Consider the following 25,180-nt stretch of genomic DNA (forward strand, 5'->3'; position numbering starts at 1 on the left):
CCCTGAGCCCGTGGCTTGGGGGCCAGAGTAGGGGCCCTGGCTCTGTGGTGGCCTGAGTCACGCCCGGCCTCCCCACGCGTCCATGCAGCTTCCTGCTCGGCTACAGCTGAGTGAGTGAGACAAGCAAGTGAGGGGCCCGTCCTCCCCGCCCAGAACCCGGGATTGCCGTCTCTGACCCAGGTCACTCCACAGGTCTGTGTGAGACGGGGTGACAGCCATGTCCCCTCACAGAGCATCCTCGGATGGACCCAGGGGTGGGCTAGGTTCAGACGTCAGCGAGAGCAGACGTCTCTCTTAGATGTGGGATGGGACGCCGTCCGCCGGGGCCACGGATAGCACAGACCACGTCTCCTGTCAGCCTCGGCGTTGCTTCGAGTGCCCGCCTGTCCACCTGGCACATTCCCCAAGCGTGCACAGCGCTGGGCCCTGGTCTGGTGCTGAGGATCTAAATGCTCCTGAAACACCTGGGGAGCGGGGGCCCCTGACCGTGGAAGCTGGGCCTTTTAGAGCTGAGCTCTCTGGAGTTCGAGGCAGGGTCCAGGAGACGGGGACCAGGGTGGGGTAGGCAGAGCCATCAGCTGCTCTGCAGCTTGCTGTTCTTGGAGTTGGAAGGGAAGCCGGCAGCCCCCCGGCCCTCCCGGGCCCCTTCCCAGGGCTGATTCCAGGAGCTGAGCACTGCCCACCCTCGGGGCCAGTTCTCTTCCAAGGATCGTCCCTGCTCACAGCTCAGCATCCTCTCAAGCCCGGATCTCCTGGTAGTCAGCTTGTTAGCCATGAAAGAAGCTGGATGCAGAGTCAGGACCCTGTGCTGCCTCCCGCCAGCAGGGCGACCTCAGGATCCCCGTGGAGGAGAAGGAAAGCTTCACCCTCTTGGGCTTTGTCTGTGGGACTGCAAACTAAACAAAGACCTTAAGAGGAGAAAAGATAAAGCATCTCATTAATATTTCTAATTTCACACGTACAGAGGGCTTCATACAGAAGTGAAAACCTGATAAGTGGTTAGATTTGGGAACTTATACACCATTTTATCAAAAACCACTAAACTGTGGAGAAGTGATTGCGAAATACATGTGGGAGGGGGCAGAAACTCGCAGACGGTGAGGGGGGCTTCAGGAAGGTCTGTTTATGCAGACTCACCTGAGGGCCCGCGGTCCCTCTCGAGTGATGGGGTTTCTCCCTTCCCGTCATCCTGGTTCGGGGGGGGGTGCTGGAGAATTCCCACCACCTCGCAAAGGGAAGCGTGTGTCCTGCTTTTAGGCTGACCGGGGGAGGGCAGCGGCCTTCCCCGCATCTGTGAGTTCTCAGCTGAAGTGGCATGTCTGGCGTGGCCTGTTCTGATCGCCATCATCTGCTTGGCCCGACGTGCCTGTCTGCACCTGAGAGCTGCTCGCCAGGGAATCTGCAAGATCCCCGCCCACTGCCCCTGCCTGCCCTGATCCTGGGACTCTGCAGCTCTTCTTTTTTTCAAAATGAAGTTACTTATTTCTTTACGTATTTTTGGCTGTGCAGGCGTTTCTCCAGTTGTGGAGAGCAGTCTCCTCTCTAGCTGTGGCAGGCTTCTCTATTGCAGAGCGTGAGCTCTGGGCACGCTGGCTAGATTTACGCTCATGTCTGAGGACTGGACATAGCCTGGGTCCCTGCCACGCGGCCAAGATGCAGCGTCCACTGAGGCCTGTAGGAAGCTTCCAGCTCTGCAAAGGCCGTGGCAAGTGACTGCGGCTACCCACAGGGCAGACTGTTGTACCATCTCCCGCCTCCTGGGGGCTGGGTGTGGGGCTTGGCCCCCCGGTGTCCCTGGGTGCCCGGGACGTCTTTCATGGAGCCATCCTACTCGGGACACCTGGTTAGTCACCTGCTCTGCACAGCCGGGTGTCTCCGTGAGGTCCCGGCCACAAGCCGTGGTGATGCGGGCCTTCCCTGGGGGAGGTGGGGCCGTCCTCTCTGTGAGCTGCTCACCCCCCTGCCACGTTGTCATGAGGCCTCACTAGCATGGAGCTGGGGCCACCTGAGTCTCCTTGTTCACCCTGAACCCCCTGGAAGCCGGAAGGACCCTTTTTCATATTAGGGAGCATGCGGGGTGGGGGTCATCCCGAGAGGCGTGGGCTGGAAGCAGAAACCCCCAGTGTCTCCCTCCAGGCCTGTCTGGCCTCCTGGGCTCAGAAGATGTCAGTGAGCTTGTCTGGGACTTCCCGGCCCTCTCCTGCTACAGGGCGTGACCAAGGCAGTCCTTGGGGGAGGGGTGCAGCTTCCCCCCAGGCTCTGGCCCCAGCCACAAGGGTAGCCAGTGTTCAGATCTAGATCAGGAAGTGACCACTGCGAACGCCTCTGGCCTCCCCCAAACTGCGACTGTGCAGGAGCAGACCTGAGCGAACCACCCCGACGCTGAGGGTCTGAGGGCTGATGCGGCCCCTCTCTCCTTTTCCCGGCCTCTCTGAAGCGGGAAAGCAGAAGTATCCCAGCCTGAAGACTCGCCTGGTCTCTAGCGCTCCCCACCCAGCCTGCTGCCTCTCTGTTGTGGGCCGCGGCTGGGCTCTGCAGCCGGACATGAGCCCCGACCCGCCTGCTGCTGAGTCGCGGGCTCTGGATCAGCGGGGCTGGAGCCGGCAGCCGCTTTCACAGTGTCTGAGCTCTCTGTTCCCTCTTGTCTGCACCAGCGCGACCGAGGCCAGGACGGCCTCGGGAGAGCCCTCTGTTGACCCGGAAGGGCCCTTGTGTCTGTGCCTGGTCCGCGTGTGGCCTGCCCCGCAGCACCAGCGCTTTACAGCGTCTGCCTGGCCGGCTCAGGGCAGCGATCAAAAGACACACAGAGGCCGGGCGGCTCTTCTTAGGTCGCCCTGAACCTGGTGGCTGGGCCGAGCCCTGCGTCCGCCACAGGCCATGGACAGAGCGGCCCTGTCCTCAGCTCGAGTCCAGTGAAGGGCGGCGGGGCGGCTGGGATGCAGACCCCTATTTTGGCTTGGAGGGCAGAGTCTTTGAGACACAGACCCCAGGGCCTGGCAGAGTTTGGCTGACAGCTTTTTTGAGCAGCGCTGAATACAGAGAATACAGGCGTGGCGTTGCATGGGACTCGCATCAGATTTTAAGGTGTCAGGAGGATCCCTTAAAACAGGGGGTTTCTCCCACAGGCAAGCCTTCCCTCTCTTGCGGGGTTTCCAGACTTTTGTCTGTCTACCAACATGCTCTTGGGAATTGTTTTCAGTGTAGTTGATAACGTCAGCACAAGGGCAAAGATGCTTTGGGGCCCCAAGGTTGAATTTTCACCCCCACGGCTTAGAAAGCGCAGGAGGGGGTCTTAGTGGGTGAGGGGCTGCCCCAGTGTGCTTCCTGGTTTCTAGCACACACACACACACGTGCGAGCCCGCACGACATGGCCGTGGGCACTACATGGACGGCCTCTCATCCCTGGGACACACAGACTCTAAGCTCTGAGTCTGGGGTTTGTGTTGAGATCGACTCAGAGGCAGAAAGCTCAGCGGTGAGCAGCTGTCAGGGTAGAATTTCTGAGAGGAAGTCTGGCTGGCAAAGCACATCCTGGGTTTTTCTTTTTTAAGTAAATTTTATCCTCTGGGAATTTATTTATTTATTTATTTTCGAAAATGGCAAGCAAGGACCATTTAGCTGTGCCTGTGAGCAATAAAAAGTCGGGGTGGGGGTATTGCAGAGACCCTCTGACCCAGCAGTTCTGCTTCTGAGCACCCGCCTAAGAAAGACGGTTAGAATCTCCCCTGGCGGTCCAGTGGCTGGGGCTCCACACTCTCACTTCTGGGGCTCAGGTTCCATCCCTGGATGGGAAACTAAGATTCCACGTGCCTCATGGCTCAGCCAAAAAAAAAAAGAGGGAAGAAAGATGCCTGAAGCTTCATCACGGCAGCCTGTGTCCTAATGAAAACTGGACTCAAACATGCATCAGAGGAGGACGGATTCAATCAGTGAGGAGCCTGTGAGGGCGGGGACCTCTGACGCCATTGGAAGGAGTGAGGCCGAGCTCGCAAATAGGCCTCCACGTGCGGCAGAGGGAAGGCACAGGCTGCCGGACACGCGTGCAAGACCATCTCCTTAAAGGGGAACTGCCCCCCGCCGCTCCGCCCGTGGACTCACAGGCGTGATTCGTATTGCGTGTTCGGTGCGTGTGCTTCCGGCCTCCCTGGGCACCTACAGGCTTTTATCCTCGGCTACTCCTGGAGAATCAAGAGGGAGCCTTCACGTTCCGCTTTGCAGGCATCTGTTTTCTGCCACATTTCACAAGAGGAGGGATCGGCCCTGGAGTAAAACCACCACAAAGGAGAAGACGGGCGGGTGGGGGTCCGGCCCGGGCCGGGCGTGCCCTTCCCGGCCCATCTGGGGTGGACCCCTCGTGCTTGGTCCTCTGGGCCGGGGCTTGGGAGTCAGTTGCGTCTGCCCCGGGAGCGTCACGCTGCAGTCGTGAGTGCCTGCTGCCTGCAGGGCTCCGTCGGCACCCCGCTGTGGGCCGGTGGCGGTCCCTTTCACTGAGGGGCGTGAGCTGCACTTGTCTGCACGCGAACCTCACCCTCGGCAAGCTGCTTGGGCGTCTGCCTCCGTGAAAAGCTGAGCGATAAAAACACTTTTTTGACAAGAAGCCGTATTATTCATGTTCAGGGGTCTTTGCAGGTGGCGCTAGTGGTAAAGAACCCGTCGGCCAACGCAGGAGACATCAGAGACGAGGGTTTGATCCCTGGGTCAGGAAGCTCCCCTGGAGAAGGAAATGGCACCCCACCCCAGTACTCTTGCCTGGGGAATCCCAGGGACAGAGGGGCCTGGTGGGCTGCATACACTCCATGGGGTCGCAAAGAGTCGGACGCGACTGAAGCGACGAGGCACACGTGCATCCGTGCCACATTCACCTAGGCCTGACCTGGGCCAGAATCAGTCAGAGGCTCTGCCAGGGACTGGGGGTGTCGGGGACCAGCGCTGAGCGCTGAGGTGGTGTCTGTGCAGAGGTGGGGCCTCGAAGTGCTCAGGAGGCCTTGTGTCCCCGTCCGTCCCCCCTGGAATGCCAGCACCTTGCGTCCGTCCAAACGAGGGGATGTGGCCAGTGCAGCATCTGCTCCACCGGCACAGCCGAGGGGCCTGGGGATGAGCTGGCCTCTCGGCCGTCAGCACCGGGGGGACACTTGGCAGGGACGCTCCTGGGGCCGTGGCAGCCCCGATGCCTCGCCCCTGCCTGCCTCCCGCGGGGTGGCCTCTGCCGCTCTGGATCACAGACTCCAGGCTTTCTGCCTCTCCCCTCGGCTCTGCTCTGGTCCGGGGTCTCCTCAGCCTCAGTCCTCAGTGAAGCCCCCTCCTCCGGGCTCAGGATCTGCCCGGCCTGCGCCCAGGTCCTGCATTGCTCTGTGCTTGCAGTGTGCTTCCCGCGGGCCCTCGCTTCGCCCCCTCACGTCGCCCGCTCACGTCGCCCCAGTCCAGCTCCCTCCCGGGCCCTGACCCACTCTCCTGCCTTCTGTCCGCAGGGTCCCCCTGGACGCCCAGGCCTTCCTGGTGCTGACGGGCTGCCCGGCCCTCCTGGAACCATGCTTATGCTGCCTGTGAGTGTACCTGCGGATGTGGCGTTGGGGTGGGCAGGCTCGGGGCTCAGAGTTGGGGGGGTCCCTGGGCTGCTTCCAGGGGGTCGATCCCCTGACCACAGATGGGCTCCAGCCTAGGCCAGCCTTCCTGTGGAGATAGCTCCTGGGAGTGTCCTGCTGGCCCGGCAGGGTGGACGCCAAGGTCGGGGTCTCCACCTCTGACAGCATCCAGGGCGGGAGCAGAGCCCAGCTCTGCAAGAAGCTGTGTGGCGTCCCTCTCCATCGCCGCACACCTGCCCTCTCCCTTGGACCCCTGAGCCACCCACTCCCTCCTTGAATGTGACCTGCTCCTGACCCTAGGGGTCTGCAGAGGACCCGGGCCACCTCCCTCTCGGGGAGCCCAGGCCGGCGGGGCGAGTGTGGAGGGCTGGTCTGGACTGACGTCCGTTTCTCCCTGAGCCCATGTGCCCCTCCGCATGGGCGTTGGCACGGGGCAAGCCCAGGCTGGGAGGGCGAGTGTGGAGGGCTGGTCTGGACTGATGTCCATTTCTGCCTGAGCCCGTGTGCCCCTCTGCATGGGCGTTGGCACGGGGCTCTGGGGTCTCAGGGAGATGCCATGGATGCTGGGGTAGGGGAGAATCCCCAGGGCTGGAATTGTCGGGCAGAGACGGGCAGCCCTGTGCGGGCAGTCGGATGGCGTAATAAGCAGGGGGGAGGCCCGGGACTGGAAGCTGCCAGCCAGCCCCCCCCGAGGCTCTGCTGTCACCTGAGAGGCCGCTGGACACCCTCAGCCCAGGGGTCAGAATGGACGCCCACGTCCGTGCACCCCCAGTGACCCCAGTCTTACATCTGCAGTTCCGGTTCGGAGGGGGCGGCGACGCGGGCTCCAAAGGACCCATGGTCTCCGCGCAGGAGTCCCAAGCTCAAGCCATCCTGCAACAGGCCCGGGTGAGTGGCGCTGGGGTGTGGGGGGCGGCTCGGAGCCCAGCTTGCAAGGTTGCTGACTTGGGGTGCTCACCTGGGACTCAGGAGCCCGTGGGGGTGTCCAGTCATCCCTGTGCATTTGGGGGCCCTGGTGAGCACCAGGAGAGGTGGGGGAGGCTTCTCAGGGGTCCCTTGTCCACACCAAGGGCCCAGGTTCCCAGATATGGACACGGCCGCTGAGCCCCTCTGGCTTCTGCTGACCCCGTCTTCTTCAACCATCTACTGCCTCCCCCCCGGCTCTGGGATGGACAGACCCCACGTCCTCCTGGGGGGCCCCTTGTGATGAGGCTGGGCCGAGCCTGAACCTTGGGGTCGGGGGAGCTGGTGGGCTCCAAAGCCCCTCGCTCCGCCTGAGGGTCCCAAGGAGCCTCCTTACCACTCTGCTCTCGGCAAACGAGCTGATGAGTGAATTGCGTTTTAATTGACGAGGCTCCAGATTGCTGATTGCTGTTGACAAGAGCAAATGCCACCCGGCGGGGTGGGCCATCCTTCCTTGGAGTGCCCGTAATGGGGCGTCGCAAGGAGCTGCTGAGGAGTCCCTCGTTTGGTGATATTTATGTAGCTCTGTCGCCGCGGATAGATGCTAATGATCAGAGTGCATGGATAATGAATTACAGGGCAGCGAGTACGGAGTCGTTGCCATGGAGCAAATTGCTGTGTGATGCAGTCAGCAGGCGACAGACCCCATCCCCTGCCACTGGGCTTATTGACGGGCCGGCCTGGCTGGCCTTTGAATCTGTGGGTGTGTTGACTGAAGCCAAGTGGGTGATGGGCTCTTAAGATTTTGTAACACAGAATCTTCCAAAATTGAAATGGCATCATGCAGGGAACAGTTGCACAATGGGTGTGGAAGAGGCCCTTTGAGAAAGCAGGCGGGAGTGAGCCTCAGCAGCGGGCAGGCAGCGGGCACCTGGGCAGGGTTGCAGGGGTGCCGCCCATGGCTGGGGCAAGAACTTCATTCACCCCTGAAGGCTCCCCGATGTAACCCCCGGGCGCTGGAAGTGCCTCTCGGGGAATGTGTGATTCAGCTCGTGCGCAACACATGCCCAGCCAGCCCCACAGGGCAGCCGCGTTTCACGCTCCCTGTGAGGGTGTGGGGCTGATGGCGGGGCAGGTGGGGAGAAGGAAGGGTCAGCCCAAGGCTCTGGGCACCCACCCGGCTGCCGCCCTGCTGGTGCTTGTCACTGGGAGCCCAGAGGATTGGAGGAGGGGAGTCCGGGGTCCCTGTGACCTCCCGCCACAGAGGCTCCTGTCCTTGGCCTCTCACACCGACCCTTCCCACCTGTCAGGACAGGTGAACCAGCCGCTTCTCAGCATGTCCCATTTGCCTTGCAGCTGGCGTTGAGGGGGCCTGCTGGCCCAATGGGTCTCACTGGGAGACCGGGTCCCATGGTAAGTCATCTTGGGGTGTGGGGGTGGGTGCCGCCCACTGGCCCCTGCCCATCAGGCTCCCAGCTCACCGGGTCAGAGCATCTTGCGGTGGTTGGGTTGGGGGGGTGTGCCCTGAGCACCAGAGGCCTGGGCTGCCCTCGGAGCAGGGAAGCCCTTGCACTTACACTGACCACGACTCTGCCTGACCAGCCCGGGGGCTCCCAGCCTCACCAGCCCGGGGGCTCCAAGCCTCACCACCCCGGGGGCTCCAAGCCTCTTTCTTTTGAGGCTGTTTACCATCCTGACCAGTTCAGCATGAGGCAGACCCTGATTCCCGCCCGACTCCTTGGGCAGCGTGTGCCGGGCATCCCAGGGCCAGGGAGAGGGGTCTCCGGGGGTTTGTGTGGCCCTTACAGTTGCAAGGAGCCGGGGCATCGAGGCGCACAGGGCCCTCTCTCTGTCCCTGGGAGGGGGTGGGCTTGGCCCCTGGCCCTGGGGTGTATTTTGTGCCCTCCCGGCATCTGGCAATCTTGCCCTGCAGTGGACAAGGGTGTCCACACACGGCCCTGGACTGCGGGCTGTGACGGACGGTGGGCAGATCCGTCCTGGAGAGAAGTGAGCGTGTGCTGAGCCCAGGGGTCCCCCGCGTGCCCGTCCAGGGTTTCCTTCCAACCCGGGACGAGATGCAAACCAGTTAAATGACTGCTCGTCCCTCGGGGTGTGTCCAAGGCAGCAGGCGGGCTCTGTGGGGGCCCTGCCCAGGCGCAGCCCCGGGTCCTTCACCCCCTCAAGTCCTCCCCAGCCACCCCTGCAGCCTGTGTACCTGTGCTGGGCACCCCCTAACCAGGCGTGTCTCCCCAGGGCCCTCCTGGGAGCGGAGGTCTGAAGGGTGAGCCAGGAGACATGGGGCCTCAGGTATGTACCCCGGGGCCGCCTTCTCTCTGGGAAGATGGAGCCCTGTCACCGCCTCTGGTCAGGGAAGCGGAGTGTGGGGAGCTGCCCTCTCTGATGCAAAGCTGGAGGCGGAGCAGCCGTGGGGTCCGGAGCGGGACTGCGCGGGCTGCTTCCCATCCTGCCCTGGCTCAGGGCCGCGGACCCTGCGCCTGTCTGCGTGACGCCACGTGCTGACAGCTGGGCGGCCAGGGGGATGAGCACGGGGTCCAGGCTTGGCTTTGTCCTCCAAGAAGCGGACACGCTACTGACCTTTGCCCTCTGATCCCGGACAGGGTCCGCGGGGTGTGCAGGGCCCGCCTGGCCCGGCAGGAAAGCCTGGGAGAAGGGTGAGTGTTTCTCGGCGGGAGTCGGCGCTGCGTTTGCGGTGGTGGTGCTGAGTCTCGCTGGCCGGGCTCCCCCGCCTTCAAAGGACACGTCTGTGTCCAGGGCTGGGTGGGTCCCATCCCACTGCAGCGAGCCCCCCTGCACCTAGCCTCTGTCCGGAGCATCTGAACACAGTCCAACGTGTTCTTTTAAAGCGGAGCATAGTTGCTTTGCACTCTTGTGGTGGTCTCCGCTATGCAACGGTGTGAGGTGGCTGAGAGCACAGCTGGAGCCCCTCCGTCCTGAGTTGCCCTCCCAGCGCCCCCGCCCAACCCCTAGGTCATCACAGAGCCCCGAGCTGAGCTCCCTGTTAACCCACATTTTGAATTAAAGCAGTTTCCCAGGTTCTTTGGGAGCAAGCATGTAAAAGACAAAATGATCAGTGGTCCTTCCTTCTCTGGGGCAGCCTCATTTCTCCAGAAACGGCTTCGGTTTTGTTGGGGGAAATAGCCGGGTGGCTTCTCAGACCCCCGCCGCACCTCCCCCGTCCCAGCCTCCGAGATTCTCTGTCTGGGCTGGCAAGTCAATAGAGGGAACTGCTTTGCTTCCGGGTTACCGTCGTGACTGACAGAGGGCGCATGCCTTTCTAACCCAACATAAATTCATGAGCAGCGTCCACGCCAGCTGGGGAAATCCTAATTAACCCACATCAGACTCTCACTAGCAGATCTTTCCATCAACTGACTGTTTCTGCTGAGTGAAAGGAATGCTCATTTCTCGTGTCGATGAACCTCTCTGCAAGGACGTTGATCACTGGTCGCCAGTTGCTGCTCTAGTTGCAAAGCACTCGAGGCAAAAAAGAGTCACTCCCTAGTGGTCTGGGGGCCTCCATCCTGGGAGTTAATCGTAGTTAGAAGGGAAGTTACAGAGTGAATGGCTCTCAAGCACGGCTGTCTCGAGTTGGCCCCTCAAGGCCCCAGGTCCACGGGCAGAGGGGTACACGGCCGATTCTGAAAGGGCTACCTTTTAGATCCCTGACCCCTGCTGGAATTCAGCGGTCCGTGGCAGACACTTGGGTGGTTTATGGTGGTGTTGTGCCTGCTCTGAGGTTCAGGATGGTCAGGCCTGGGAAGATGAGAACCTGTGACCAGCAAGCCGGGACTCCTGGTCTGGGTCCTCCGGGCCAGCCCACTGCGGGGGCTGCGGGGCCCTCTGTCTGACGTCACAGGGAGCCGCTCCTCAGAGCCCTCCGTGCGCTGGCCTCTGCTTTGTGCTGACACCTTGGCCCGCTCTGTTCCAGGGCCGAGCCGGCAGTGATGGAGCGAGAGGGATGCCTGGGCAGACTGGCCCCAAGGTAGGTGCCGGTCACCGCCCCCTGGTGTCCGCGGTCAGCATCGCCCCTGCCGTCGACCTGTGAGGACTATGGCGATGACGGGCGAGTGCACTCGTCCGGGGGCAGGAGGGTCAGTTTGGATCCGCCCCTCTGGCACGTGGACGAGAAGACAGGACTCAGCGGGGTGAATTTCATGGGTCACTCAAGTCCAAGGGCAGGAAGTCGTCTTGCCCAGGTTGCAGAGTCTGAGCTCCGTGGGGTTGCAGGGAGCAAGTAGACATTGTACTCGGGGAGCTCAGGTGTGTTTGAGGGCAGCCTCTGCCTTGGCTGAGGAGGCTGCAGCCCAGGGCAGCCCACGACCCTGGCCGCCGTGGTGCGGCGGGCCTGTCCCTCTGTCCCCGAATCTGGGGTGGACCAGCCCTGTTCTTGGTACCCATCCTTCTCGCCCTGCAAGAGTTTGTCCAGGGCTGTATGAGGAGCCCACAGTGGGGATGGCAGCTGTTCTCAGGGGCGCTGCCCCTGCCCACCCCACAGCTGGCGTGGGTCGGCCCCCGGGTGCCCGCTGTGAGTCCTGAGCGAAGCTGGAGCCCTCCTGGTCTCAGGGAGCTTTGGTGACAAGAGGAGACGCTCCTGAGTCTGTCCAGTCGGTGGCCGTCTTGTTTCAACAGCAAAAAGACTTCAGGCTGGACTAGCCTTCCCTCGTGTGGTTTGCAGCACACACGAGGCGGGCAGCTGGGCCCCAGGAGGCCCCCTGGGTGGCGGGAGGAGGGCTGGCCGGGGAGCCGGGGTGCCCGAGGGCCCAAGGGCAGTGCTGAGCCGTGCACCGCACGAGAAGGTGCACCTCCGGGGTGTGGGCGCCACTCTGGGCCCTGGCGTGTCGCGGTGAGGGGCACAGGCAGCCAGCGGGCGTGTGACTGCATGTGCACGCACACTCACGGACTCTGCAGCCCTCAGCGTCTGAGGCCTCAGCGTCTCCGTGGACAGGTCTCACTGTCTGTGGCCCTGGGACAGAAGCCATTTGTCTCTGTGTGGCCTTGGTTGGGGTTTTGGGAAAAGAGATGGGAACGTGGACCCAGGGCTGTGGCTGGTGTGCTGGGGGGTGGCCAGTGGGGGCCCTGGGTGTGCAGATGCTGTGTGGACCGCCACCCGGGGCCCACAGAGGAGCCGTGGGGCCTGCGCTGAGCTGCCCTCTGTCCTCCCCGCAGGGTGACCGCGGCTTCGATGGCCTGGCGGGGCTGCCGGGGGAGAAGGGCCACCGGGTGAGTGAGTGCTGTCTGGGGGCCGTGGGGAGAGGTGCTATTGAGGGCCCTTCGGGGCAGGCTTAGGCTTCCTGGGGGGCCGGGCCCTCGATCCCAGGGTGGTCGCTAAGTGAGCCTCGTGGAGGGGAGCTGGACATGGACAGGACGTCCTGGGGACGTGAGCTCAGCCCACGGAGGGCCCGATTCTCCCCAGCTGCTGACGGCGGAAGGGCCACCAGGGTCCGTCCCTCAGGGGGGCCAGGCAGCAGGAGGCCCCCTCTGCTCAGAGGCCTCCACACCGTCAGGAAACCCGACAGCTGCCCTTGCGGGGGCGGCCGGAACTCCCTGCACCACTAAAGGGCGACTCCGGGACGCGGGCCGGCCCCACGTGGCCTCCCTGTGAACGGCCGTCGGGGCGGGGGCTGTGGCCCGGCTCGTCTAACGCGACTCAGGCATCCGCAGCCGACGCTCCCAGCAGCTCCGTGACGGTTCCTCCCTCACCTGTTTTCTCTGATGCTGTCAATTCTTTGATGCTTTGGCACATCCTGGACACGCAGGCACATGCATGTGTGTACGGCACACGCGTGTGCACACACGAGCGCCCACACACGTGTTGGCTTTGTCACACGACTCACCCATCACGCCTGTGCTGCCTTGGGAGCAGCTGTAGCGCTGTAGCCAGAGCTGCTGCGCCCACTCTCCAACCCCCCACCCCGGGGACCCCGATCAGGCTGGGCCACCGACGAGCAGGTGCTGAGCGCCGATGGTGTGCAGGGCCTGAGGCTGCAGGGTGCCGGGTGGGCCAGCGCTGACCCTCACAGTGCGGAGCGGTGGCCCTTTCGGGGGCAGCATGGGGCTGGGGTGCAGCCTGCTTCATAGGGAGAGGTCGGCGGGGTGCCGCTCGGATGCTGCCGCGGGTCGTGGGGTGCCTGTGGGACCTCGGTGCCACCCTAGCTGACCCGCCTCCAGGACTTTGAGCCCAGGGGAGCGTCCTGCCGGCCAGCCATGCCTCCCAATGAGCCAGAAGGCACCGTGTTTTCCGAACAGTCCTCTGTGACTCTGGGAAAGGCCCGGGAGTGGGGTGGGATTTTCAGCCTCAGAAGCAGATGAAATGGGGGCCTTGAGACAGCCGTGTGTGCCCGCCCAGGGGGCTGGTGCTGACCCTGCTTGCCTTCCTAGGGCGACCCTGGCCCGTCCGGCCCACCGGGACCTCCGGGGGAAGACGGAGAAAGGGTACGTACCCCACTGCATGTTGGGCACTCTGCCGCCCGTCTCCTCTGAAGACTGCAGGCGCTGGCAGCAGCCAGCACCCACGTCAGCGGCGGGGAGGCGGGGGCGTCAGTGGGCTGCACCCAACTTCCTTCCGGTAGACACGGCTCTTGGACCTTGAAGCTGACGGATGTGGGCGTCAGCCCTCTGACTGGTTGCCCCAGGGCGTGATCTCTGGAAAGCCATTGTAGGGGAGCTGATGAGCTCAGCATCTGAGCGAGGGGCAGATGGAGGCCTCGAGGGGCGGAGTGCGGGCTCTGTGGAGGGAGGGAGGCGGAGAGAGCCCCGAAAGTGACTGTCCTTGCCCTGGAGGTGGGGCAGACTGATGGGCGTGTGTGGACCCAGCAGGGAGGGATGCTGGGGGTCTGGGCTTTGCCTCCATCCTCCGTCGGTCTGTCTGTGTGTTATCTATTTACCTCTGGAGAAGGAAATGGCACCCACTCCAGTCCTCTTGCCTGGAGAATCCCGTGGACGGAGGAGCCTGGTGGGCTACGTCTATTTACCTATCTTTAAATTTCCTGTCGTCTGCCTACATATCTGTGCGTGCATCTCTCCATCTGTGATCTGTTAATCACCCATCTCTTATCAGTTTATCTCTCGTCTGTCTGTCTGTCTGCCTATCTTTAAAGCTGTACCTGTCATCCATCATCTTCCCGTCTCTGTCTGCTTTCTGCCAGGCAGTTTATCTTTCGTCTCTCTCAGCACCTGGCAGGTAACCAGGGATGTTTTCTGCCCGGGGCTGTGGTCTGTGAGCCATGACCTCACCTTTCGCCTCCAGGAGGAGGACGCACCGGGTCTTTCCTGCTGGCGCAAGGGCTAGTAGCCCTGGCATTTGCTGAGGCAGCCCCGGGCCGAGGCTCCGGCAGAGCTGAAGGGAGGGCGTCTCTCTGGGGCCCAGGCTGCGTGGCGTGTCCCTGATCTCTGCCTCTCTTCCCCACACAGGGCGACGATGGGGAAGTCGGGCCCAGAGGGCTGCCTGGGGAGCCCGTAAGTGCACGGACCGGGTGGGATTCTGTGTCTCTCATTGGTGTTCTCGGATCGACTCAGGGCCCAGATTAGACAGGGCTCAGCCTTGAGACAGACGAATCTGGGGACTCTGGGGAACGGAATGGGGGACCACGGGGAGGTGAACAGGGCGACGCTGAGGAGTCGGTCTGAGCCTGGGTCAGGGAGAGAACTGCAGGGTCCAGGGTCCGTGATGGAGGGCCCCGGGGTCAGCGTGCACCCGCTCGCTGGGACTGAATCACCCCCCAGGTGTCTGCTTAGCCTCCAGGGAGGCTCATCCATACCACACTCCTCTAAGCCGGGCCTAGGCGATGCCTTCTGGGTTATTAACTTCTGAAAACATTTATGTGAGTGGTTATTAAAACCGTGAAGCACATTTAAGTGGCAACGGACATGGGGACAGTTGTCTCTTGTACGGCGTCTGAGAAGGTTCTGTCAGAGTGAAGGGCCCTTGAAATCAAGCGCCGGCTGGTGTGGGGTGGGAGCGGCCACGACGGCAGGCAGTGACCCCCCGAGGACGAGGGGCAGCGCCCACCCGGCCGGGGATGGGGACTGAGCCCCGACCAGTCCTGGCCCCCCCTCGCCCCTGGTCCCCAGGGCCGAGGCCGAGAGCTGGGGTGGGGTGAGCAGAGGAAGCGGGCGGGGAGGGGTGTCGGCCACACTCCCCGGGCAGCAGAGACATCGGGAATTGGGGGGCTGAGAGGGGAGGCGGGGCGGGGGCCGGGATTCTGGGCCGAGTCTGACGGTCTCTGCTCTTCTCTCCTGCAGGGGCCGCGAGGTCTGCTGGGGCCGAAGGGGCCCCCAGGCCCCCCTGGACCGCCCGTAAGTCCCCTGCCTGTCTGCCCCGTCCCTGCCCCCAGCTGTGCCCGCGCAGTCCTGCGGGCAGCCCCCCACACTGACAGCTGTGCACCCAGCCCAGCACCCGTGTGAGGTGTGGGGAGGATGGCCCTGCGGGTGGAGGCGTGGAGGCGGGCTGGGCTCACTCCACCTTCTCCACACACGGCGAGTCCCCAGGACGCCCGTCTCCTCCCTGCGTGTGCTGGCCGGGACCCTCTCGAACAGTCCTCAAGGGAGGAGCAGCCCATGGTGGGGCAGGGCTCTGTCTGGGGGCGGCTTTCCAGGGCCGGGCCCCCCGCTCAGCTGTCCAAGAACGCAGGGTGCCCCCCGCAATGAACCCAGCAGCCCCATTAACCTGCAGCCAATCTCAGCATTTATCTGGGCTCAAGCCTTTCCCCTCCCACGAAGGACGAGCCGTCCTCTGACCTCATGGGCAGGGACCAAGCCGTGCTCGCTGGGCTTTGCCCGTTGAGCTTTGTTGATTCTTTTCTGTTTCAATGCCACCCAGGGTGTGACGGGAATGGATGGTCAACCAGGCCCAAAAGGCAACGTGGTAAGTCCAGGGGTCCCGCCCCGACCATGGCCTCACGGTGGTCACAGCCACGCAGGGCGTGGGAGGGGGACTCAGGCCACCCTGACAGAGGGGGCTGGGACGGGCAGTGCGGGCCTCCCGCAGGAGAGGACGGGCTGAGGCCCTGCCCCGTTCCGAGCCCAGGGGACACAGGGGCAGGGCGTCCTCATCCCCCGGCCGGGCTGGTTGAGGGCAGGGGCCGTGACCACGCCCACCGAGACGCGCCGTGTGGGTCTCCTGTAACAGAAGTGGGTGACCTGAATAGAACCTTTCTCCCGGTGGCTCCCGTCTCATGTCCCTGCTGGGTGGCCGTGCCCTCGCCCGCACCAGCTGGGGTCCCCGGGCCTGGCTTCCCGCCTGGGCTCGAGAGCTCCGCAGCCCCCATCATGCCTGCTTGTGTTTCCTGTAGGGTCCCCAGGGAGAGCCCGGCCCCCCGGGGCAGCAGGGCAACCCAGGTGCCCAGGTGAGTGAGCAGGGCGGGGTTGTGGGCAGTGGGAGCTGGGGGACAGAACCCAGGGCCTGAGTGGCCCCTGAGGGCCGCCCCGCGCTGCCGGTCGGCCAGCAGGGCCTGCGGCCTGGAGGTGGCCTGGGACGGGGCTGGGGAATGATGGGCGGACGGCGGGGAGGGGTTCTGGCTCGAGAAATCCCTGACCTTTCCTGCTCACTCTCTCCCTGCCAGGGTCTTCCGGGCCCCCAGGGCGCTATCGGGCCTCCAGGAGAAAAGGTAGGTGGGCTGTGCTGGGCGCGGGTGAGCCTGCGGCAGGGCCCCTGCCAGCCCAGGGGCACGGCGCCTGCCAGCCCGGGGGCACAGTGCCTGCCAGCCTGGGGGCACAGCGCCTCCCAGCCCGGGGGCACGGTGCCTGCCAGCACCCGGCCGGCTCTGCTGTGGCCCTGTCCCTCCCTCCTGCCTCCCTTCCTTAGTTATGCATTGATATAAGGTTGCCAGACTCAGGAAGAAAAACAGATACAGGATGCCCAGTAAAATTCAGACTCTGTTCTCTGAAATCTGTTTACCCGGGCATCTCATTTTCTTAGGCTTCCCAGGTGGCGCTAGTGGTAAAGAACCCGCCTGCCGATACGGGAGGCAGAAGAGATCTGGGTTCAATCCCTGGGTCAGGAGGATCCCTGGAGGAGGGCATGGCAACCCACTCCAGTGTTCTTCCTGAGAGTCCCATGGACAGAGGAGCCTGGCGGGCTGCAGTCCCTGGGGTCGCACAGAGTCGGACACAACCGACATGACTCAGCACGCAGGCACTTGTTTCGTTGTCGTTGGCCTTGTTTTCTTTTTGCTAAATTTGCCAACTCTAAACACATCCTGGGCACCCCGAGCCACGTGCTGGGGAGACAGCCTGGGCCCTGGCCTGGCTGTGGCTCAGCCCCAGGTGCCCGGTAAACCCAACACCCGGCTGGCACCAGCCAGGACGTCCTCCGGGGGGCAGTTCTCAGGGCATCACAGACCCGACTCCTGTCTCCACTGGGTGGTTGTCTTGTTCTAGTAGCCAAACCCGAAGGCCCTGGACATAGCGGAGGGTGCGCCGTCTTTGGGCGAAGGCCGCAGGAGCGGCAGCTCTGAGCCGCCTTTTTAAGCAAATGCTTTTTGAGCAGATATGTTGAAGAGTGACTTTGGGGGTGTGTAGAGAGGGTGGGCAGCCAAGGGCACCCCGGGGCATCGGCTTATGAAGTCTGTGGTTTGTTCTAGGGTCCCCTGGGCAAACCCGGCCTCCCAGGAATGCCTGGTGCTGACGGACCCCCGGTGAGTACCCTGGCCCCCTCAACCTTCACATCCCCCGCCCGTGCCCACCCAGGGGTGGGGGTCGGGAACCCAGGCAGACGGCCCCTCCCCAGCTCTGGAGCTGGCTACGTGCCTGGCCCACGTTGCCTCTTCTAGCTCCTTCGATGAAGACCCCGCTGCTGGCTCAGGAATTACTGGGTTTTGGCCGTGCTTTCCATCACGGGCTGGGAGCTGCACGCGTCGGAGCATCTGCTGCCCACGCCCCCCGCACTTTCAGCTGCAACGAGGGCGGCTGGGCTCCGGGCCTCGTGTGCGTCGCCCGCGCTGCGTGTATTTTTAGCGATCACGCACTGGGAAGCAGGGTGTGCACACGCAGCTGTGGAGCTGAGCAGATGCCGCCTAGAAGCAGGGAGTGAGGGACAAACCCGCCCGCGGCCAGGCTGCGAGGGAGGGGGCGGGACAGTGACAAACGCCGGGCCTGTCCGCACCCACCAGCCTCCGCGTGCGCTGCCAATGGGCTTTTTACTTCTCGGTTATTTTTAGTGTATCTAATTGATGCCAAGTAGAGAGCCTGTTTTAGAGAATGATTAGCGAAATTAATTGTTTCAGACACAGTTATTTTGCTCTGTTAATAGTGCCATTAGAAATGAGCTGAGACGCTCAGCCCTCCACCCGTCGATTGGCGGTTGGCTGGCGTGGGGCAGGGCCTGTTTCTGTCTTCTCTCTGAAAATCCTTTGGTCCAGTGAGTCACCCATCACAGGCTTATCTGAACCAACAGATCACAGTCTCATTCCTGTTTTGAGCTGCTTCGGGTGGGTGAGGAGGCTCAGTCTCTGACGTGAGTTTGGTACAAAGAGATGAAAATTTTGCAACATGGCTTTTATGTGCTTTCACATACATCGACACCTAATTGTGTTTTCTGATGATGAAATACCTGCTTCTGGAAAATTAGGAAGAGAAGCAACATGGCGACATGATGAGCACGGCTGGCCTGCATCCTCCCGGCCGCTGCTTCCCTTTGCTGCAGCGGCGGGCGTCTGTGGGCGTTTCCCACGGTGCATTGTGTCAGAGGGCTCCCCGGGCAGCTCAGTGCCCGCCTGCCAGTGCCGCAGACATAAGAGACACGGGTTCAGTCCCTGGGCTGGGAAGATCCCCTGGAGGACGGCACGGCCACCCACTCGAGGCTTCTTGCCTGGAGAATCCCGTGGACAGAGGAGCCTGGTGGCTACATCCGTGGAGTCACAAGAGTTAGACGTGACTTAGCACGTGGCATGTTGGGAAGGAGGTGGCTGCATGGCCCCCAGTCCCCTGACCTTACCTGGAGTTCCCCTCCTGAGTTGGAACTCCAACAACTAGAGTCCCTGAGGGGTCACTCGTTTCCTGTTGGATGCTGTGGGGAAAGAGGGGCCTTTAAGGGGCACCCCGCCCAGGGAGTCAGGAGGCCAGCTCTCACAGGTCCTCATTTCTCTTCCCCCAGTCAGTGGTCACACTTGAAAATATGAGTGTACCAGGGACGCGAGGGGGGTGGTTGTGCCAGGTCAACAGTGATGACGCGAAAAGGGAAAGATCAAAAGGGGAGAATCGGAGCTGCAGGGAGAGGGACACGCAGCCCTCCAGGGGAACGTCGGAGCTGCAGGGAGAGGGACACGCAGCCCTCCAGGGGAACGTCGGCACTGCAGACAGAGGGACATGGAGCCCTCGAGGGGAACGTCGGAGCTGCAAGGAGAGGGACACGGAGCCCTCCAGGGGAACGTCGGAGCTGCAGGGAGAGGGACATGGAGCCCTCCAGGGGAACGTCCGCACTGCAGGGAGAGGGACACAGAGCCCTCCAGGGGAACGTCCGCGCCGCAGGGAGAGGGACAGAGAGCCCTCGAGGGGAACGTCCGCGCTGCAGGCTGGGGGCCACGCAGCCCTTGTCACAGGTGAATGGGGAGGAGACAAAGGGTCTGAAGCCTCTCCTTACAGAGGCGTCGCGTAGTCCCAGCCGTAAAGAGGAGACTTGTCCCTCTCCCCCTTGGTGTTGGCTTGGTGTGGGTTAAGAAGAAAGGGAAGATAGATTTCAGAGCCACTGAGAAGTGTAAGAGGTTTCAGGGCAGACGCTGCTCTGGACTCTTCGAGAAGTCATTCCAGGCACACGTGACAGGGTTCGGATAATGAATCATGGGCTCATGGAAACATTACAGAGCCAGGAACAGTCAAATTCCAGCAAGTATTCAGTGACAGGAGGAGATGCGCGATATAATACTAAATTAAAAATCGTCTTCTGACGCCAATTTTGCACGCGAACGCACAGAGCAAATAGATTAGCTGCACTGCATCACACCCCTGGCCACCGTCACCGTGCCTGGTGAGGTTATGAAGGGGTTTAATTTTCTCTTCCACTTGCCTAATTATCTACAATGAACATACATTACTTTTTTAATCAGAAAAATATCAAATACAAATAAGCTTTATTATTTTTGCATTTGTCTACAGTGAACATATATTACTTTTTAAATCAGAAAATATCAAATATACATAATTTAAGCTTTATTACTTTTCTGTTATAAAATCCTGCTGGTTACGGGATTCTGGGGAGAGATCAGCGAGTGGAAAGAGAGTGGAGACGGCCAGCCCTTCACAGCGGGAAGCTGGCCCCTCTGACTCGGATGGATTTCCTTTTGCAAACGCTCAAAATACGTGAGGGCTGTGCTCCCCCCACAAAGCCGCTCTCATCCTGGGAACACGGCTTAGAAGCCTGGCCTCCATTCCAACAGCAGTAATCACGGTGGGGACTTCCCTGGCGGTTCAGGGCTTAGGACTTAGCGCTTCCACGGCAGGAACATGGGTTCAATCTCTGGTTGGGGAACTAAGATCCTGAAAGCTGATCCTGAAAGCTGATCCTGAAAGCTGTTTGGTATACCCCCAAAAAACCCAGTACCCCCTAAAACACAGTTGGTCGTGGCAATGATCCGTCCTTCTACACTATCTGTTCCAAAACACTGTGACCAGGTCTATTCTCTTGTTTTTAATTTTTTTTTTTTTACTGTATCAGGTCAGTTGTGACACGCAGGTTTTGTTGCCCCAAGACATGTGGGATCTTAGTTCCCTGACCAGGTGTTGAACCTGAGTCCCCTGAATTGCAAGGCAGATTCTTAACCCCCAGAGCACTCGGCAAGTCCTCAGGTCTGTCCTTAGGGCCACCGTGTAAGTAAGGTCATCGCCAGGTGGAGGGTCGGCTCGCTCCCCAGATGTGGGGCCCGTGCTCGTTTGTGTCCGGGGCCTGCCGTCACCACCCACAGCTGCCCGTGACCTCAGTCCCTTCACGGAGAAGTTCCAGGTTTGGTGGAAACGGTACAAGAGGCCCAGGAAGAGCCCACGTGGCAGGGGAGGAGGCCTCCCCTTTCCCCAGCGACCCCGGGGCAGGACGTGTCCCGGGCACACTTAGGTGCAGCCCTGCCGGCCCGGGCGCAGGCGGTGAGCCTCGTCTCAGGAAGGTGGAGGGCGGCCGTGTGTCCCCTCCAGGCCCGGGCGCAGGCGGTGAGCCTCGTCTCAGGAAGGTGGAGGGCGGCCACGTGTCCCCTCCAGGCCCGGGCGCAGGCGGTGAGCCTCGTCTCAGGAAGGTGGAGGGTGGCCGCGTGTCCCCTCCAGGCCCGGGCGCAGGCGGTGAGCCTCGTCTCAGGAAGGTGGAGGGCGGGCCGCGTGTCCCCTCCAGGCCCGGGCGCAGGCGTGGTCCGGCCAGCGCCTGATTGTCCTCACAGGCTCCCAGGCACCACACCCCCTCCAGCAAAGGAACTTCCGCATTCTCCCCCTCCCGTGGCCACCGCCTCAGGCTGTCCGCAGTGGCATCAAATCCGGTTCACAATGATCGCAAATTAAAAAGAACACACACAAATCATGTGTTCAAGTGGGTGAGGTCCGCGTCCCTGCAACGCTGCTGTCCCACAGGTAGAGCTCAGAACTTTGGAAGGATCGAGCTGAGAGCAGTCAACCCCCTCTCTCGTTATACACCCTCGAGAGAGGACGCCCAGAGTGGGCAAGCGACTCACCTAAGGTCACACAGCAGCCCGGGGGTTCCCAGGATTAGAGTCAGGCTGCCCTGGCCTGCCAGCATCCTCACCCCACACCGTGGCTTCTCTTTACTGGCGCCCTTGGGGGCAGGACCCCGTTTCTTGACAGTGAACACTCAGGTTCTGTTTTTATCGTCCGTGTTTGGCTCCTGAGCTCAGAGGCACTGAACTTAGTGACCAGCTTGGGTCTGAAAGTCAGAGAAGGTGAAGTTCCTGAGAATGGCTTGATGGCACCCGGGTAGAGAGGGCCCTGAGCGGTTCCTGGGGCCCCCGCTCTGCATCTCTGGGTGGATTCTCCCCTTGCCCCCAGCTTCCCTCCCCATCTGTGTCGCCTGGGGTGACGACTGAAGGCCTGGGGTGCCTGGGAACCTGGGAGGTCTGGTCCCCCTTCTCTGTCCTTGCTTGGCCACTAGTGTGGTTTTGCTGGTTGACCTTGAACACATGGCCTTGCTGTCACTGACCCTGCCCACCGCAGGCAGGGCGCGGGCTGCGTTGGGGCCCCGGCGCACCGTTGGGCTGGGGCCCGTCTGTGGGTTTGGAAGCTCGTCCCCTGCCGTTGCCGCACCCCGGCACCATTCCCATGTTAACAGACGAAGCCACCGAGGGTCAGGGCCAAAGGGCGGGGGGACCAAGGCGCTGCGGGGAAGAACAGGAGGGACCCAGGTTCTGACCCTCACACTGGAGACCGCTGTGGGAGAAGCCTGCGTTCCCAGCGGCCACTGACTAACACCAGCCTTCTTTTTCCGACAGGGGCACCCTGGCAAAGAAGGCCCTCCAGGAGAGAAGGGAGGGCAGGTGGGTACCGGCTGCACCCCTGGCCCCTCCAGGGTGGGTGGGACTGGGCCCCTCTCTGATCTGGGACTCCTGCCCTGCTCGCATCCATCCTGAGAAGACCCCCTGTAGGCCCCCCTTCCCCGTGCAGCTGGGCGGCGCCCGCATGTCTCCTCCTTCGGGCCTGGCCTGAGACACCCATCCGCTCTGCTCACAGCGAGAGGGCAGTGTGCTGGGGGCAGGCCCGCTCTCCGGCTTGTGCTGGAAGGACCCAGGGTAGCTCGGAGTGAACCCATGTCATCCACCCAAGATGGGGCTAACACACTTTCCCATCTGGTTTCAGGGTCCTCCCGGCCCCCAGGGTCCAATCGGCTACCCAGGTCCTCGCGGAGTCAAGGTGAGCGTCTCAGCCTGGGGTTTTCCTGGAGGTCGGGATCAGGACTGCGGGGCATGGCTGGACCTGTGTTAGGGATGGACCTGTGTTAGGGATCCTGCGCTTTAACCTCCCTCCCGCCCACGCGGGGGCAGCCCTGGTCTGGGTGATCCGCTCCCAGCATGTGAGCCCAAGCGGGTGATGGAGGGGCCCCGGGGGCCGGGAGGGGCTCCCATGGAGCAGGGCACGCCCCCCAGCGTCTGGGGCAGCGCAGGCAGCTCGCCGGTGGCCTCCAGGACGTGGGGCACCCTTCGCCCTTGCTCTCTTACGGTCCCTGTTGAGTGGCCTGCTGGTCTTGGAGCCCCTCAGGGCAGCTGTCCTGAGCCCAGGCACCGAGCTGGGGGCCCTCGCCTGGGAATTTGGGACGTTTTCTTCTGGGCTGTTTGCACGTTGAGACAGAGTCTGTCCCCATCAGTAACATCTGGGCAGACCTTGCTGTTGGGGGGGGGGGGGGCGGGAGACTCCATCTATTCTTACCCATCGAAAGGCTCCCGGAACCTCTTTAAACGAGTGCAGAGCCCCCGTGTCCCAGACTCAGGCTGTCAGTTTGCCCCGAGCCGAGCGTTTGCTTTGCGCCGTGCAGCCTAGTCTTCGGTGATGCTGCTTTCTGAACACGCACCCGGCAGACAGGCGCGCCCGGCGTGCGAGCACCGAGAGCCCTTCCTTCTCGGGCGGGGCTGCTGCCCTGTCTTCAGTCTCAGGCTTCGCAGGAGAGCTAAGGGTGGCTCTTTCCTTCAGAACAACTGCCATTTGAGGTGAAGGATCCTGTGTATGTACGTGTATAAAACATCTTGTTTATCTTGGAGGGCTTGCGCGAACACGCCCGTAAGCTCTGGAGTCCCCACCCGTGTCGTTCACACTCCTTTATGCTTTCAAACGTTTTGCACGTCAGAGTGCACGCCTGCCCTGCGGGGTGGAGGAAGGAGAACCCAAGATTTCATGTTTTAGGGACCTCCCCACAACTCCCCTCAAATCCACGTGGGACTCAGGACTCATCCTAGACTCGCTTATCCTGACCCCAAGGGGGCCCAGCTTCCATTTCCCGGAGTCAAGGTGTTCCAAGGTCAGGGGCAGAGAGACGCCTCGGGTCGGGAACCTTGGACGGCAGCCTCTCTCTCTGAAGCAGGCCCTCGGCCCGCGCGCTGCCTGATGAGTTTACAAGGGCAGCGATCTAGCAGCCGCGCTGATTGTGTGAGCTCGGAGCATGTTTATCTTACCAATTCCGGTTGCACAAAGAGCCCGTGCCAGCCACGATCCACAGCCACCCGCGGGCGCTGCTGCTGTGAGCCGGAAAGGTGTCTACTCCGAGATGCTCATGGAGAACGCGCTTATCTCGTCGGCCTGATTAGAATTCATCCGAGACACGAGCCATCCCGCTAGACGGGCGAGCGGAGGGTGGGAGGGAGAGCAGGGCCGGACGCTGTGTTCGCGGATTAGTGGGTTCTCATGCCCGTGTGCTTGAACACCCGCGGAGCCCCTGGTGTGACGAGGCCCGGAGGGCGGTGACCGGAGGTGCAGGCCGGCCCAAGTGTCACCGTCGCCGTGGGAGACCAAGGCCCTCCGCTTTCCTCCCCGAGTCCTGCCTTCCTCCCTAGAAAGGGGCCCCCTGAGCTCTTTGACCTCACTGACCTTTACGCCTCTCCTGGTCGCCCCCCGACTTAGCCCTTTCTCAGGGGTCCATTGAGCACTGTGAGGTCACACGGCCCTTCGCTGAGCCCCCGCGGGGCTGGGGGGCTGGCGGAAGCCCCCCATGCGAACACTCCAGGCCTGGGAAGCCCCGTCCACCTCTGTGCCCTCACGGACGGAGACCCAGAGGGCCTTGCCCCGCCACTGTTCTGTGGCCTTGGCTCTCCCTCCCCAAACCCTGAGCCACCAGGGCCGTGGTGGGTGTTCTGGTCCAGGGCTCTCACCCGGGGTGGACTCTCCCCCCGGGGACACCTGGAGACGCTTCTGAGTGCCATGGTTTGGAGGGGCTACTTCAGGGGCTACTGAGGGGCAGCGGTCTGCAAGCCTGCTCCACCCCCTACGTGCCCGGGCAGCCTTGCAACAAAGAACCATCCAGACCCCAAGGCGCCAGCGCTCAGGCCGGGAAGCCCTGGTCTTCTGTCTCCCTGGCCCCGTTCCCTGGCCTCGGACGGGTCATGAGGCCACAGAACTTCAGGTCTGGCAGGGATCCCCCCGATTCTGTCTCCCCATCTTCTTTCTGGACGGGCGTGGGGAGGGAAGCCCACCTGGCCTGCTGGGCAAGCCAGAGAGCAGGCGCCAGACCCCACCCCCCGAAATCGGGGTTTCAGGGTCCCTGGCCTCCCCTCTGTCCGGGAGCAGAAAGCAGCCCGGGACGGCCCCCAGGGCGCAAGCTGAGCCCGCTCTGCACTCTCTGCGTCTGTCTGAGCCGGCCCTCAGGGCCGCCGCAGCTCTTCTCAGCCTGCCAGGGCCTCCGCGCGCAGGCTCAGAGCTGCCGGTTCTGAGCGGAGTTCTTGCCACAAGAGGGCAGCCGGCAGCACAAGGGTCTGGCCGCAGGCTCAGCTGGGTCCCAGCGGGAGGCCGGCCTCTCTGGGGCCCCGCAGGCGGAGGCCTGAGGCTGCCTGGGCAGTCAGCGGGGCGGGCTCCGCACCCAGCCGGCCGGTGGGCCATGGCTGCCAAGTCTGTCCCCGGGATGGAGCCGTTTCAGCTGGTCCGGCAGGCTCGGAGTGGTCCTGCCTGACGGTTCTCGCTCAGCCGATACACTGAGAGTGACGGGGTGGCTGGTGTTACCAGGTGGTAATTAATGCTATTAGATGCTGTTATGATAATGACCACGTATTAAT

The 25,180-nt window shown here is 62.4% G+C and overlaps 1 protein-coding gene across 3 annotated transcripts in view; it reads left to right on the top strand.

Annotated features, from left to right (window-relative positions):
• The window catches only part of COL5A1 (collagen type V alpha 1 chain), a 151,216-nt gene that overhangs the window by 71,588 nt on the left and 54,448 nt on the right, over positions 1–25,180 (top strand). For all 3 annotated transcript variants that reach the window (XM_024999726.2, XM_024999727.2, XM_059891908.1), the window contains exons 12-27: positions 5,469–5,543; positions 6,378–6,470; positions 7,842–7,898; positions 8,739–8,792; positions 9,104–9,157; positions 10,435–10,488; positions 11,673–11,726; positions 12,885–12,938; positions 13,917–13,961; positions 14,748–14,801; positions 15,325–15,369; positions 15,797–15,850; positions 16,067–16,111; positions 17,087–17,140; positions 21,920–21,964; positions 22,284–22,337. In XM_024999726.2, coding sequence (XP_024855494.1) covers positions 5,469–5,543; positions 6,378–6,470; positions 7,842–7,898; positions 8,739–8,792; positions 9,104–9,157; positions 10,435–10,488; positions 11,673–11,726; positions 12,885–12,938; positions 13,917–13,961; positions 14,748–14,801; positions 15,325–15,369; positions 15,797–15,850; positions 16,067–16,111; positions 17,087–17,140; positions 21,920–21,964; positions 22,284–22,337 — 891 coding nt within the window. The remainder of the gene's footprint in view (positions 1–5,468; positions 5,544–6,377; positions 6,471–7,841; positions 7,899–8,738; positions 8,793–9,103; positions 9,158–10,434; positions 10,489–11,672; positions 11,727–12,884; positions 12,939–13,916; positions 13,962–14,747; positions 14,802–15,324; positions 15,370–15,796; positions 15,851–16,066; positions 16,112–17,086; positions 17,141–21,919; positions 21,965–22,283; positions 22,338–25,180) is intronic.

The sequence above is a fragment of the Bos taurus genome, chromosome 11 (assembly GCF_002263795.3).
Source record: "Bos taurus isolate L1 Dominette 01449 registration number 42190680 breed Hereford chromosome 11, ARS-UCD2.0, whole genome shotgun sequence".
NCBI lineage: Eukaryota > Metazoa > Chordata > Mammalia > Artiodactyla > Bovidae > Bos > Bos taurus.